The sequence below is a fragment of the Pollachius pollachius genome, assembly GCF_949987615.1.
Source record: "Pollachius pollachius genome assembly, chromosome: 7".
NCBI lineage: Eukaryota > Metazoa > Chordata > Actinopteri > Gadiformes > Gadidae > Pollachius > Pollachius pollachius.
In genome coordinates, this window is record NC_136940.1 from 959604 (window position 1) to 972669 (window position 13066).

The window sequence follows — 13066 nt, forward strand, 5'->3', positions numbered from 1 at the left end:
TTTAGAAGTCGTACATTATCTCCTGATGCTTAAAATGAACACACACACAGACACACACACACACAGGCTGAATAAAACATTAATTAGAAGTGGGTTTAAACAGAACAGTCTGAAGACAACTTTCAATTAATGTGGAATTTATTTCTATAGCCATATCAAAACCCCATTATATTTTAATGCAGTCCAGGTTGTTATTAAAATAATTGATGAACTTATTAAAGTCATTGTGAATGAATGGCCCACCGCAGCTCTGATAGCCTTTAACTCTACCATGCAGCCCAAACTCTCCCTGAGTCGTTCATTTCGGGCATTAATTAGACAGATGAAGGTAATAAATTAAGAGCCATTTCAGAGAGGGGAGAGTCTTTAAACCCGCACAACCCAAAGAAAAGTGTTCCTTTAACCATGCACAATGTCACTTACAAGAACGTCAAGAACACGTGATTAAAAATGAAATGACACAGCTGTTTATTGATCTCCGACTACATTCCAATCACACAGAGCAGCAGTTGGTGTCAATAATACCACAGGTTAGACGGAACGGCAGCGCCCTCTACAGGCAAAGAATGCGAATTACAACCACACAGCCAGACAGCCTATGGCTTTGAATGAATGAATGGGTCAGATAAACTTCTTAATAAGGCTACTACAGTTTTATCATAAAAAAAGATGTTTCCGAATACACACGCATACGCACATAGCAACTCTACAAGGGCTGTCTGTGTGTACACAAGTAGTACACACAGACACACAGCTCTAGAGGGCTGTCTTAGTATGTGTGTACCTACATATTTAGTACACGCACACAGACAGCAGCTCTATGATGTCTGTCTGTGCGTACACATTTAGTACACACACACACAGCTCTATGAGGGCTGTGTGTGTGTAAACATGTAGTACACACACACACACACGGCACTACGAGGGCTGTCTCCTGGAGGAGAACTTCTGCAGTTCTTCGTCCACTATCTTCAGGGTGACTCCGTCTCTCACCAGCACACAGTGGACCCCTGCATGAGGAGGACGGAGGAGGGGAGGACGGAGGAGAGGAGGAGGTTAGGACAGAGGAGACCAGCTGCTCAGTCCAGTTAGGTTAAGAGTTAAGGTCTAAGTACCTAGGCCTCCAACCTCCGAGATGTTCCTGGGCTCGTCGTCGAAGAACATCATGTCTGCGTACTCCACCTGGCTGTCGTCATGGAGCCTGCAGCGACAGGTTACGACATCATCACTGGGCCTCCACAATAAAAGCAAGCTCAATGTTTTAATAGACACAGACACCCTCATTTCGATTAATTCGTTGACTTTTAAGGGTTACGTTTTGCGTTGTGTATAACGTCATCTCACTTTTTGAAGTGCGTGAGTTTGGAGCCGGGGTAGATCTCCTTGAACTGGGAGATGTACTGGTTGAGATGGAAGAACGTAAGGAGCTGGTTCGCCCCGTGTACCTCTCCAGTTCTGAGGAACCATGGAACCACAGCAGGTAGGGGTTAGACAGTACAGAGACAGGTCATTAAGGAGCAGGTAGGGGTTAGACAGTACAGAGACAGGTCATTAAGGAGCAGGTAGGGGTTAGACAGTACAGAGACAGGTCATTAAGGAGCAGGTAGGGGTTAGACAGTACAGAGACAGGTCATTAAGGAGCAGGTAGGGGTTAGACAGTACAGAGACAGGTCATTAAGGAGCAGGTAGGGGTTAGACAGTCCTCACCGGGAGGCGATGGCGATCTGCATGCCCTGGCTGTGGACGGACTTCAAGACCAGCTCCGTGTCGTCGTAGAGGGAGATTCTCTCGTCACTGGAGTCCCAGACCTCCCCGCTGGGAGCAGAGAGCAGGGTTACACCAGTACACCCCCCCACTGGGACCAGACCCATACCCCCCAATGGGACGAGAGTGGCCGGATTTGACCAGTAGCCTACTGGGACCAGAGTGCAGGGCTAGCCGGTAGCACAGCCCTAGCTAGTCTAACCCTCACTCAGTAGGACGGCCCGGAGTCATCTCACACAAAGGGTTTGGTTCAAAGTAGTACGAGGTCAACACAGTTTGGATCCTGTGTGTCCAATCAAAAGACCTAGTTAGTCTACTCCTAGTTAGTTACTCCTTGTTAGTTACTCCTAGTTAGTTACTCCTAGTTAGTTACTCCTAGTTAGTACCCGTTAGGACCTACTTCTTGTCTTGGTGGAAGGGCGGGTCGACGTGTGTGTCCACCCAGAAGGGCCACAGAGTAAAGTCTGAAAGTAAAGACAGAAGGTGTTTAAAGTGACCTACAGCCGATCACTATCTCCTTTAGGTGATCACTATCTCCTTTAGGTGTAACACGATTAAAAAACTTCCAGCCGTACCGAGGTCGAACACCACCAGCTTGGGCTTGGCCATCCTGGAGGTGAACAAGAGGAGGAAGGGGATGAAAAACGCATTAGATCCATTGTGGTATGGTCGGGTGGGGCTAGGTACGACTCAGAGAGATATAGATGGTAAATGATAACGGTAAACATGTGGTTTATTCAGAGACACAATTTCAGGGCAGAATGGTTGATAAGCCACGCACACATGTTTTAATTGATGGCCGATGTCAGACAGGACATGTTCGTAGTCTTTAACTTATCTACAAACTCATAAAGCCGAATATGGTGTTGTCCGTTACGTGGAGAAGAAACCGTTCATAAACGGTGTTAGCATTTAACATGTGGCCACAATAAAGCATAGCCTTAAATAATTTACACAACTGAGAAGTGATTCAGAAGATGTGGAGGAGATCTTCTCCTGAAGCGTTTCTACCACACAAAAGCCAGCAGAGTCCTCAGTCACTTACTTTCAAACTTCTTTACGGGTCCTTTTAACGCTCTCTGAATAAGTCATTCAATAAATTATAATATATGGTGGTAGAGTGGAGTCTATGGCTAGGTTCGGTGTTCGTTTGATTTACTCACATGAGATCACCGGACAACAGCGCTTCCTCTTCCTGGAACCTGACCGCGTCAGGTTCCAGGATGTGGCCGATAGATGGCGATAGATGTGGCCGATAGATGGCGCCAGAGCTCCATTGAGTTACTACGTGACGCGATGCAGTGCGCCCTGTGGCCACTTGATGGCGCCAGAACTCCATTGAATGGACACCAATCACGTCACTCAACCCTAGAATAAACCTTCACACGTTGGAAGTGTTTTCCATAGATGGATATATTCAAGATAAACGGGTAAGATAAACAATAAAACAGGAGTGCTGTTTATTATTTAATTTCTTTACAATGCAACAATCAAACTACAAGTCAAACAAATATTGTATGTTTAATATTGAATATCCTTTTCAGAAAGTGATTTGCATATTTTCTGTGCTCTAATAGCGCTGCGATTGACCCCTCTCTGTGTGCACACATCGAGGCGTGCAGTAGCATTGTGTTGTTCATGGGGGCAGCGAAAGGTTTAAACTGCTGATTTAGACTGGGTGACCCCACCCTAGGTTACAGACTATAGATATTAATATAGTTTACACTTAATTCATCATTACAATACTTGTGGAACAGTAATTGATGGATGGCTGTGATTGACAGGTCTCAGGATGGTCTGTGATTGACAGGTCTCAGGATGGCTGTGATTGACAGGTCTCAGGATGGCTGTGATTGACAGGTCTCAGAATGGCTGTGATTGACAGGTCTCAGGATGGCCGTGATTGACAGGTCTCAGGCCTGTCTGTGATTGACAAGACTCAGGATGGCTGTGATTGACAGGTCTCAGGATGGCCGTGATTGACAGGTCTCAGGCCTGTCTGTGATTGACAAGACTCAGGATGGCTGTGATTGACAGGTGCCAGGCCTGTCTGTGATTGACAGGACTCAGGATGGCTGTGATTGACAGGTCTCAGGCCTGTCTGGGATTGACAGGACTCAGGATGGCTGTGATTGACACCAGCAGTGTTCTGCTGGTCAATAATCCTTTATCTGAAACGATTAGAGTATGATAGCTTGGTGCAGATCAATAGAGTGATCAGGAAAAGTGGTAGTGGAAAACACACACACACATCCGCATGCGCACGCACACACACACACACACCTGCGAACACACACACACACGCACACACACACACACACACACACACACACACACACACACACCGGCCGAGGGCTACATCTGGGTGAGGCTGTTGTCGTCGGAGAAGGCCGTGTTGCTCACGCCGTCCAGCGTGTCGCACGCGATGCCGCTACATCTGGGTGAGGCTGTTGTCGTCGGAGAAGGCCGTGTTGCTCACGCCGTCCAGCGTGTCGCACGCGATGCCGTTCCGGGTGACCCTCCCGCCCTCCTCTTCGTCATCGTCCTCGTCCTGCCCCTTCTTCGGACTGAAACACGAGAACGACACGACGCCTCGTCATCATCAGCGTCCGCGGGACGACCCAGCGGGGGTAGGACGCCCCCGGGTGGGGCAGGTGGGGGGTGGGGGCGGGCTGGGTCCTAAAGGCAGACCGGACCGTCCTGGACCCGGGTCCTGAACCCCCCACACCCCTCTGACACTTATAGTACGTTCCACGTCCTGGCACTTTCAAATAGTTCCCAGCATGGTGTAGCGTCTTATCTTAGCGGTCTTTGCTGTATACAGGAATGGGATCTATTGATGCTGCTACTTATTCCTACCTTTTTTACTTGTTTTAACATATTTTTATTTCTCTTTATATACTTTAGATTGTATTTTTGCTGCTATTTGGTTGTAGAGGAACCCAGAATATGAATTGTACTCTTGTGTACACGCTTGTGTGTCACTCTGATTCTGATGTGATAAAGCTGTCCTAGTGGGGACCAGGATGGGAGCGGGGCCGTACCAAGTGACCTGGGCTCCCAGGGGCCGCAGTGCCTAATCTCTAAAGGCTGAGTGTGGGCGACGGCAGCCGTCACATCTATCGCCCGGGACAAGGTGGAGGCGCCCCCACCCTTATCTCTCCTCCGTCTACAAGACCTTGAAGACCGGCCGACCCCGGCTCCACAATCAGAGGAGAAAGTCAACATAGACAGAAGCTGTTGTGTCGGCCAGCGAGCCACAGGCCCTACAGCCATCACACCTCAGTCACTGCTCTGTGTCAGGGCCGTGGTGTCAAAGGGCACTACTGACACTTCAGTTAATAACGTATGAACTGATTCACCCTGCATGGAGGGCACGTCTGTTCTTGCTTGAATAAGGTTTTAACCATGTGTGTGACAAAGACCGTCTCAGGGACATCAGGTATCCGAGTTTGATATACCCGCTCATGGTGTGACCAACCCGGTTACCTGATGTCCCTGAGACGGTCTTTGTGACAGGACCCGGAACAGTAGGACCTCAAGATCAATAACATATCAATAACATGATAACATACTCAATAACATAATGCGGATATGATCTGTATACGGTATGTTATATGATGTGTGATACGATGTATGATATGTTATATATTAAATATGATGTTATGCGATCTGTGTAATATGTGATCTGATATCATATATGAAATGTTATGTATTACATCTTATTTGATATCTGATATGTTTCATGAAATGTGATGGATGAATCATGACATGTGACGTGAGGTGTTCTCACCGTCTCCTCCCCAGCAGCGAGGAAACCAGCATCACCATGATCCCGGCGCACACCGCGCCAATCACCACGCCGAACGCGATGAGCCAGGGGGGCGTGGCCGGGCTGTAGGGCGTCGCCAGGGTGGGCGGGATCTCCAGGAACTCCAGCGTGCTGTCGCTCAGCAGGAAGGCACTGTTGATGCGATGTCTGGACTTCCTGCAGATATCACAGCGTTACAGAGCGCCTCTCCTCTGAGCGGTTCTCCTCTGAGCGGTTCTTCTCTGAGCGGTTCTCCTCTGAGCGGGGCACCGGGTGTGGAACCACATCAAGAACCCCCACCCAGCCAGTTTGAGTAAATAAATATAGAGGCTGCCATTATACAGCACTGTTCTAACCAGTGGCCACTCAAAGCGCTTTACAATACTGCCTCACATTCACTCATTCATTCACACATTCACACCCCGACGGCGGAGTCAGCCCCCCAGGGCGACAGCCAGCTGGTCAGGATCAGTCAGGGGGGGGGCGTCTCGCTCAGGGACACCTCGACCCTCAGCTAGGAGGAGCCGGGGATCCAACCAGCAACCTTCAGGTTACCAGCCGACCCGCTCTGCCTCCTGAGCCTCATGCTGCCAGAGGGGCCTGGTCCAGAGAGGACCCGGCCCCAGAGGTGGTGAGGGCAGCATCTCCTACCTCACTGCCGCCTCCACCGCCGGCTTCTGAATCAGCTGAGTCGAGTCCGCGGGGTCCAGCACCACGAAGTGGAAAGACACCCGCTGGGTCTCGTTACACACCAGGATGCTGGACACACTGACACACACAAACACACGGACGCAAACAGAAACACACACACACACACACACACACATACACACACACACACATACACACAAAAACGGACGCACAGACACACACACACACACACACACACACACACACACACATACACGCAGACACACACACAAACACACAGATGTCAATGCTAGGGGAGGGTTATATGATGTCGTGAGGTCATAAGGTCAGGTCCTTACTTGTACTGGTCGTTCTTGAAGTGTTGTCTCATGGCGAAGGCCAGAGTGGCCCGGAACAAAAACATCTCGCTCTTATTCCAGTCATACTGTAGAAAATAAATATATACTAAATATACAGATATACAGATATACACTATCATACTGTAACAACAGATATACACTATCATACAGTAACAACAGATATACATTATCATCCTGTAACAACAACAGATATACACTATCATACTGTAACAACAACAGATATACACTAACATACTGTAACAACAACAGATATACACTATCATACTGTAACGCGCTAACATACATGCATGCATGTGTGTGCGTGTCTGCGCGTTTGTGCGAGTCCGTTGCGTGTGTGTGTGCGTGCGTGTGGTTGTGTGTACCTACAGCTTGCTGTCCCAGGGCGGTTTTGATGCTGAGTCGGACCTTGAAGCCCTCAGACGTCTCTGGAAAGCAGAGGCCGACATTAAGCTCTGATCACTAATACGTTCAGCGGCCGCTCACATCGCTCTACAAAACTCAACTGAATGTTTTTGCTTAACATTCACCCATTCATGCATACATTCAGCCACCGACGCCGGAGTCAGCCACACAGGGCGACAGCCAGCTGGTCAGGAGCAGTCAGGGTGAGGCGTCTCACTCAGGGACACCTCGACACTCAGCTAGGAGGAGCCGGGGATCGAACCAGCAACCTTCCGGTTAGCAGCCGACCCGCTCTGCCTCCTGAGCCACAGGCCGCCCAGGCCTGCTGTAGCTGCCCTCAGCACGCTCCGGCTAGCAGATGGGTTACCGTTAGAGGTGGAATCTGAGGTTGAATCCGATTAGGTTTTAACAGATCTGGTAGATCAATAACCAGCAGACAATAGACTCCAGTGTGACCCCATCCCTTTTGTGGGACTGGAACCACTGAGAGACTTGGTCAGGGTGGAGAGAACTGGTCTACTCAGACTCTAGTTTGGACCTAGACCAGGGGTCTCAAACTCAACTTACCTGGGGGCCGCTGGAGTTAGAGTCTGGGTCAGGCTGGGCCGCATCAAGTATTCCACCAAAAAACTGACCCAATCTAAGTTAATGATTGGGCTATAATTAGATCAGGTTGGCTATGTCATCGCTGACAACAGGGGACATTTCAAAGCGGTTGGTGGAAACCAACCGCTGACATTTTAGCGTCCTTTGGCTTTTGTCGGGACTCAGGACACGCAACTCAAAATTGGGACTGTCCCGGCGAAACCGGGACATCTGGTCACCCTATCACAAGTGATAAAAAAGCGTGGCAAGCCACTCAGCAAAAATGTGCGTTTGACAACAACGCGCAGGCCGCACTAACACTAAACTTCGATATCAAGTAGGGGGCCACAAAATATCATCACGCGGGCCTCAATTGGCCCCCAGGCCACGAGTTTGAGACCACTGACCTAGACATACCAGGGACCTCCAAACACTGAACCTCTGGATCAGAAGATGAAACCATGGCAACAACAGGCCCTGATTGAAGAGCTGAGACAGCTGACCCTTGATCATGACCACAACCACAGTCTGTAGTCCGAGCTCAGCTACTAGTGTGAGACTAGTAGCACTAGTTATAAACTAGCACTAGTTATAAACTAGTGCTACTAAACTATTACCACAGAACTGAGACAATACTGCTAACTTAATTATACAGTTAGGATAGTACAAATAAACTGGCATTATCCAAATAAACCAGTACTCCTAAAGAAGTTTGACTAAACTAAACCAGTTCTACTAAAGTAAACCAGTACTGAAGTAAGAATGAACAGCTTAACTAAACTAAACCAGTTCCAGTAAACTAAACTAATCCTACACAGCTACAGTCTCTTCTCCGAGCCGCTCCAGAACCAGTGAGTGCTGGTTCCTCACCGCTCGTGCAGAGGTCCTGAGCGAGGCAGGCTGTGGTTCCCAGTAGCACCAGCAACGCTCCTAGCATGATGAGGAGGTGGAGGAGGAGCAGGTGAGGAGGTGCTTCAGGTGAGGAGGAGCGATGAGGAGGTGCTTCAGGTGAGGAGGAGCGATGTGGAGGTGCTTCAGGGGAGCAGACAGGGAGAGCTGTGGTCTGTCCGTGCGTCTGTGCAGGTCTGACCAGTCGTCCGGTAGTGCCCCAGGGGGAGGGGTTAATGGTTAACTCAGGACACGCCCCCCAGCGGCCCGCAACAGGAGGCAGAGGGGAGCTGTACTTTTCCTCTCCGCCCCGACCCACCTGGTGAGAGAGAGAGAGGGAAAGGGAGAAGGGGGAGAGAGAGGGAGAGGGGGGGGGGGGGGAGAGAGAGAGAGAGAGAGAGAGAGAGAGGGAGAGGGAGAGAGCAAGAGAGAGAGGGGGGGGAGAGAGAGGGGGGGGTGGGGAGAGAAGGGGGAGAGAAGGGGGGGAGAGAGGGAGAGAGAGAGAGAGGGAGGGGGAGAGGGAGAGAGAGAGAGGGGGAGAGAGCAAGAGAGAGAGGGAGAGAGGGGGGGAGAAAGAGAGGGGGGAGAGAGAGAGGGAGGGGGAGAGAGAGAGAGAGAGAGAGAGGGAGAGGGGGAGAGAGAGAGAGAGGGGGAGAGGGGGAGAGAGAGAGAGGGAGGGGGTGGAGGGGGGAGAGGGAGAGAGAGAGAGAGAGAGAATGTGTGGGTGTGTGTGTGTGTGCGTGTGTGTCTGTGTGTGTGTGTGTGTGTGTGTGTGTGTGTCTGTGTGTGTGTGTGTGTGTGTGTGTGTGTGTGTGTAGGCATAGATTTCGGGGACAAGGAAGTGTCCCCCTCCTTACACATTTGTGCCCCCCCAAATACTCATGACGTAACAGAGGACTTGTTGTGGTGAGGCACTACGAATCAGCTCGCCACGAATCACTGCCCTGGTGGAGTTTAAATTAGGTTCACTAAACTCTAGCACTAAAATAGGTAACTAAACCTTCGGCCTTGTGTTTTTATTCCGGGTCGTTCGGGAAACTGTAGCAATAAACGGATTGGTCATGAACGCACCTACACTGGAACCGATTTACCAAAACCTATTTACTAATGGGCCATAACCCGGGCCTGAGGAGGAAGGGACAAAGGTCTCTCTCTCTCTCTCTCTCTCTCTCTCTCTCTCTCTCTCTCTCTCTCTCTCTCTCTGTGCTTATGATGCAGATCACTGCTTAACTCATTGTTAAACTCAAAACTCAAAAAACTAATTTTGTCACATTGCACAACTTCTACAAAAAGTAGAAGTAAAGTATGCATGAAACAAACATTGTAGAACCGAACATATTTCTTCAAGACACTTTTGGCAGAACTCCTTTAAACCAAAAGAATAATTACTTTTAAATGTTGACCGCGTTAGGAGCCTATTGGTCATTTACTCGGTCGGAGAGAACGACCGCTTGGCCCTAAAGATGAGTTTCCCATAAACGGCCGCAATGAAATGTTTTAGTAGGTCATCAGGAACCTTAACAGCAAATCATCATCCTGGCTTCAAAGGTGACTGGAGAAAAGCACTCACAAAATACTATACAAATAACCTCTTTTATTTTTAAATAATATAACCTTCGATTGTCTACATTGGAGTTTTTTCAAGTAAATGTGATGTTTGTAATGTATTTTCTGCATAAATATGAGAATAAACGTATTGTAGCCCTTTGTGCGTTGCGTGTGTTTTTCCACCAGAGGACGCTGCCGCCACGCACCGACAGTATTAGTTCGTCGTTAGTTATCAGTTCACTGACATGTAAGCATGTGTACAGGAATTGATGATTCACAATTCATTGCTTTATTCATGCATTTCTATTTTTCCCACCAAAACAGAAATAAACCTACACTAAGCACCAAGTTATACACCTTGATAATAATAAACATGAACAAAGTGTAGTTAGCTATCAGTTCTCTGACATGTAAGCATAACTACAGGAATTAATGATTCACTACTAATTGCATTATTCATTATTCATTCTTGTATTAGTCCCACCAAAACAGAAATAAACCACTAGGAAGTTCTTCCAAGCAGCAAAACAGCGTCTCTCGCAGTCCGCAGCTGGTATTATCACAACCAGGCGACTCAGCAGCGCTCCCGCAGGCCAAAGCTGGTATCACTACAACCAGGCGCTCCTGCAGCGCCCCCTGCAGGCTGCATGTGGTATCACCACAACCAGGCGACCTGCAGCCACCAGCAGGAGGAAAGCGGGGCCGTGTGAGCTGAGAAGAACCGGCTTGTCGTCGGGGATTTTCTATGACCGAACCTCTGATCCGAGTGCATGCGGGATTAAGAGGCCCGGTGGTGTCTGGACCGCCTCGGCTCTGACAGACTGCTCCTCCCCGGAGTCATGGAGCAGGACCCCGGCTCCCTCTCCCTGGATGAGACCGAGCAGCGGTACTACTCGGGTCTGCACAGCCTGTGCCAGACAGACGCCGGTTCGGGGACGCTCTCCTCTCCCAGGGTGGCGGAGCTGTTGCAGGCGTCTCACTTACCGCCGGAGGCTCTTCATCAGGTCAGGATCGATCCGTTTATCATAGAGATCAGAATACCCAGTCACGAGTGGACGCCTGGGAACTGCGGCTAAATGCACGTTAGGTGTGTGTGGTGTGTGGGTTTGTGTGCTTGCGGTGTTCGTGCGTGTGCCTGTGTGTGTGTCGTATAGCCTGTTCATAGCAGAGTTATGCGTCTGTTGCAAGCGGCTTCGTAGTAGTTTGTGTGTGTGTGTGTGTGTGTGTGCGCGCGCGCGCGCGTGTGTGTGTGAATGTATTTTTGTGTGTCCGTGCGTGTGTGTGAATGGTTAGTGTGAATGTATACGTTTGTATGTGTGTGTGCGTGCGCTCGTGCGTTTGTGAATGTACATGTGTCTGTGTATGTGTGTGTGTGTGTGTATGTGTGTGTATGTGTGTTTGTATGTGTGTGTGTGTGTTCGTATACCTCAAGCTGTTGAGTTAATCTAATAACTAGTTAGTTGAAGGTGTGACTGGTGAACCAGTGTTTACTCCGACTGACTTCCTCACATCCCGACACTGTCCTACATCACACACACACACACACACACACAAACACACACACACACACACACAGACACACACACACACACACACACACACACACACACACACACACACACACACACACACATACACACACACACACACCACTTTGCCCAGAACCCCGTTTCCTCTACTTCCTGTCTGGTCACGGCCCTCATAGGGTGGGAGGGGCCCTCATTGGCGGGCCATGGCCGTGGCGATGGGTTGACACATGCCCCCCCCCCCCAGGGGACAGAAAGGAAGCCTGCAGTGCAACCAGAGGTCTGATAGGACAGTGATGAGAGCAGGAACCCTCAGGCCAGGGTCACAGTGAGTCAGCATCTCTCTCTCTCTCTGTCTCTCTCTATCTCTCTCTCTCTCTCTGTCTCTCTCTCTCTCTCTCTCTCTCTCCCTCTCTCTCTCTGTCTCTCTCTCTCTCCCTCTCTCTCCCTCTATTCATCGTAGCGTTCCACACAGCAGACTTTGTTTTTGAGCACAAACACGCTTCTTGTTTATGTTTAGAGGTCAGGAAGACCGTCTCCCAGAGAGACCTTCTCCCCCTGAGAGACCGTCTCCCCAAGAGAGACTGGTGGTGGTGGTGGTGGTGGAGGTGGAGGTGGTGGTGGTCGTTGGGGTGGAGGTGGATTTGGAGGTAGAGGTGGTGGAGGTGGTGGTGGTGGTGGTGGAGGTTGTGGTGGTGGTGGTGGAGGTGGTGGGGGTGGAGGTGGAGGTGGATCTGGTGGTGGTAGAGGTGGAGGTGGTGTTGGTGGTGGTGCTCCTGGTGTTAGTGGTTCCTCCGGTCCCCTCCTCGCTCTGCTCCTGTTTCCTGGCGTCAACACAGCTGACAGGAAGTAAGGAAGGACATCCGCGTTCCGGGAGTGGGAGGGGCTATCAGGCCGCAGACAAGCCACGCCTCTCAGCTGTCAGGTGACAGGGTGGGAGAACCGGTCTGGGAGAACCGGTTTGGGAGAACTGGTCTGGGAGTGGCCCGCCACAGAGACCCATGCTGTGTTTCCTGGGACGGGGTGGACTCTAGTCCCTAGAGCAGTGGTCTCAAACTCGTGGCCCGGGGGCCAATTGAGGCCCGCGTGATGATATTTTGTGGCCCCCTACTTGACATCAAGGTTTAGTGTTAGTGCAGCCCGCGCGTTGTTGTCAAACGCACATTTTTGCTGAGTGGCTTGCCACGCTTTTTTATCACTTGTGATAGGGTGACAAGATGTCCCGGTTTTGCCGGGACAGTCCCAATTTTGAGTTGCGTGTCCTGAGTCCCGACAAAAGCCAAAGGACGCTAAAATGTCCCGGTTTCCACCAGCCTCTATGAAATGTCCCCTGTTGTCAGCGATTACATAGCCAACGTGATCTTATTATAGCCCGATCATTAACTTAGATTGGGTCAGTTGTGCTACTTTTTTCTGTGGAATACTTGATGCGGCCCCGCCTGACCCAGACTCTACCTCCAGGGGCCCCCAGGTCAGTTGAGTTTGAGACCCCTGCCCTAGAGTTTGGTGTTATGAACCCTCTGTTGATGGGG

At 50.0% G+C, this 13066-nt stretch overlaps 3 protein-coding genes across 4 annotated transcripts in view; 1 reads left to right on the forward strand and 2 right to left on the reverse strand.

The window, feature by feature from the left end:
- Positions 1 to 444: 444 nt before the first annotated feature.
- mdp1 (magnesium dependent phosphatase 1) lies at positions 445 to 2967 on the reverse strand. Of its 2 annotated transcripts, none has more exons than XM_079740129.1 (7): positions 2928 to 2967; positions 2340 to 2374; positions 2165 to 2228; positions 1708 to 1815; positions 1345 to 1455; positions 1116 to 1201; positions 445 to 1010 (listed from the first exon to the last, which is right to left on the reverse strand). In XM_079740129.1, coding segments are annotated over exons 1-7 (498 nt in total). In that variant the 5' UTR covers positions 2930 to 2967; the 3' UTR covers positions 445 to 918. The 2 variants fall into 2 exon arrangements, with proteins under 2 accessions (XP_079596255.1, XP_079596256.1); XM_079740130.1 differs by having other exon boundaries at positions 2810 to 2943.
- A 1228-nt stretch (positions 2968 to 4195) lies between these two features.
- cltrn (collectrin, amino acid transport regulator) lies at positions 4196 to 8509 on the reverse strand (the record flags this gene model as incomplete). Its single annotated transcript, XM_079739279.1, has 6 exons — positions 4196 to 4331; positions 5558 to 5752; positions 6227 to 6343; positions 6565 to 6650; positions 6952 to 7010; positions 8443 to 8509. The coding sequence occupies 6 exons, from the start codon at positions 8507 to 8509 to the stop codon at positions 4196 to 4198; spliced, it is 660 nt and encodes a 219-aa protein (XP_079595405.1).
- A 2338-nt stretch (positions 8510 to 10847) lies between these two features.
- The window catches only part of nhsa (Nance-Horan syndrome a (congenital cataracts and dental anomalies)), a gene marked incomplete at its 5' end in the record, with an annotated part of 16077 nt that continues 13858 nt past the window's right edge, over positions 10848 to 13066 (forward strand). The window contains one exon of the mRNA XM_079739280.1: positions 10848 to 10935. Coding sequence (XP_079595406.1) covers positions 10848 to 10935 — 88 coding nt within the window. The remainder of the gene's footprint in view (positions 10936 to 13066) is intronic.

Bases quoted from the DNA above. Each gene is read 5' to 3' on its own strand.
- mdp1 (XM_079740129.1), bottom strand. The intron at 2,229-2,339 runs GTACGGCTGGAA...CTTTACTTTCAG, and splicing joins GCTGGTGGTGTTCGACCTCG to ACTTTACTCTGTGGCCCTTC. The intron at 1,816-2,164 runs GTAGGTCCTAAC...CTCTGCTCCCAG, and splicing joins CCCTTCCACCAAGACAAGAA to CGGGGAGGTCTGGGACTCCA.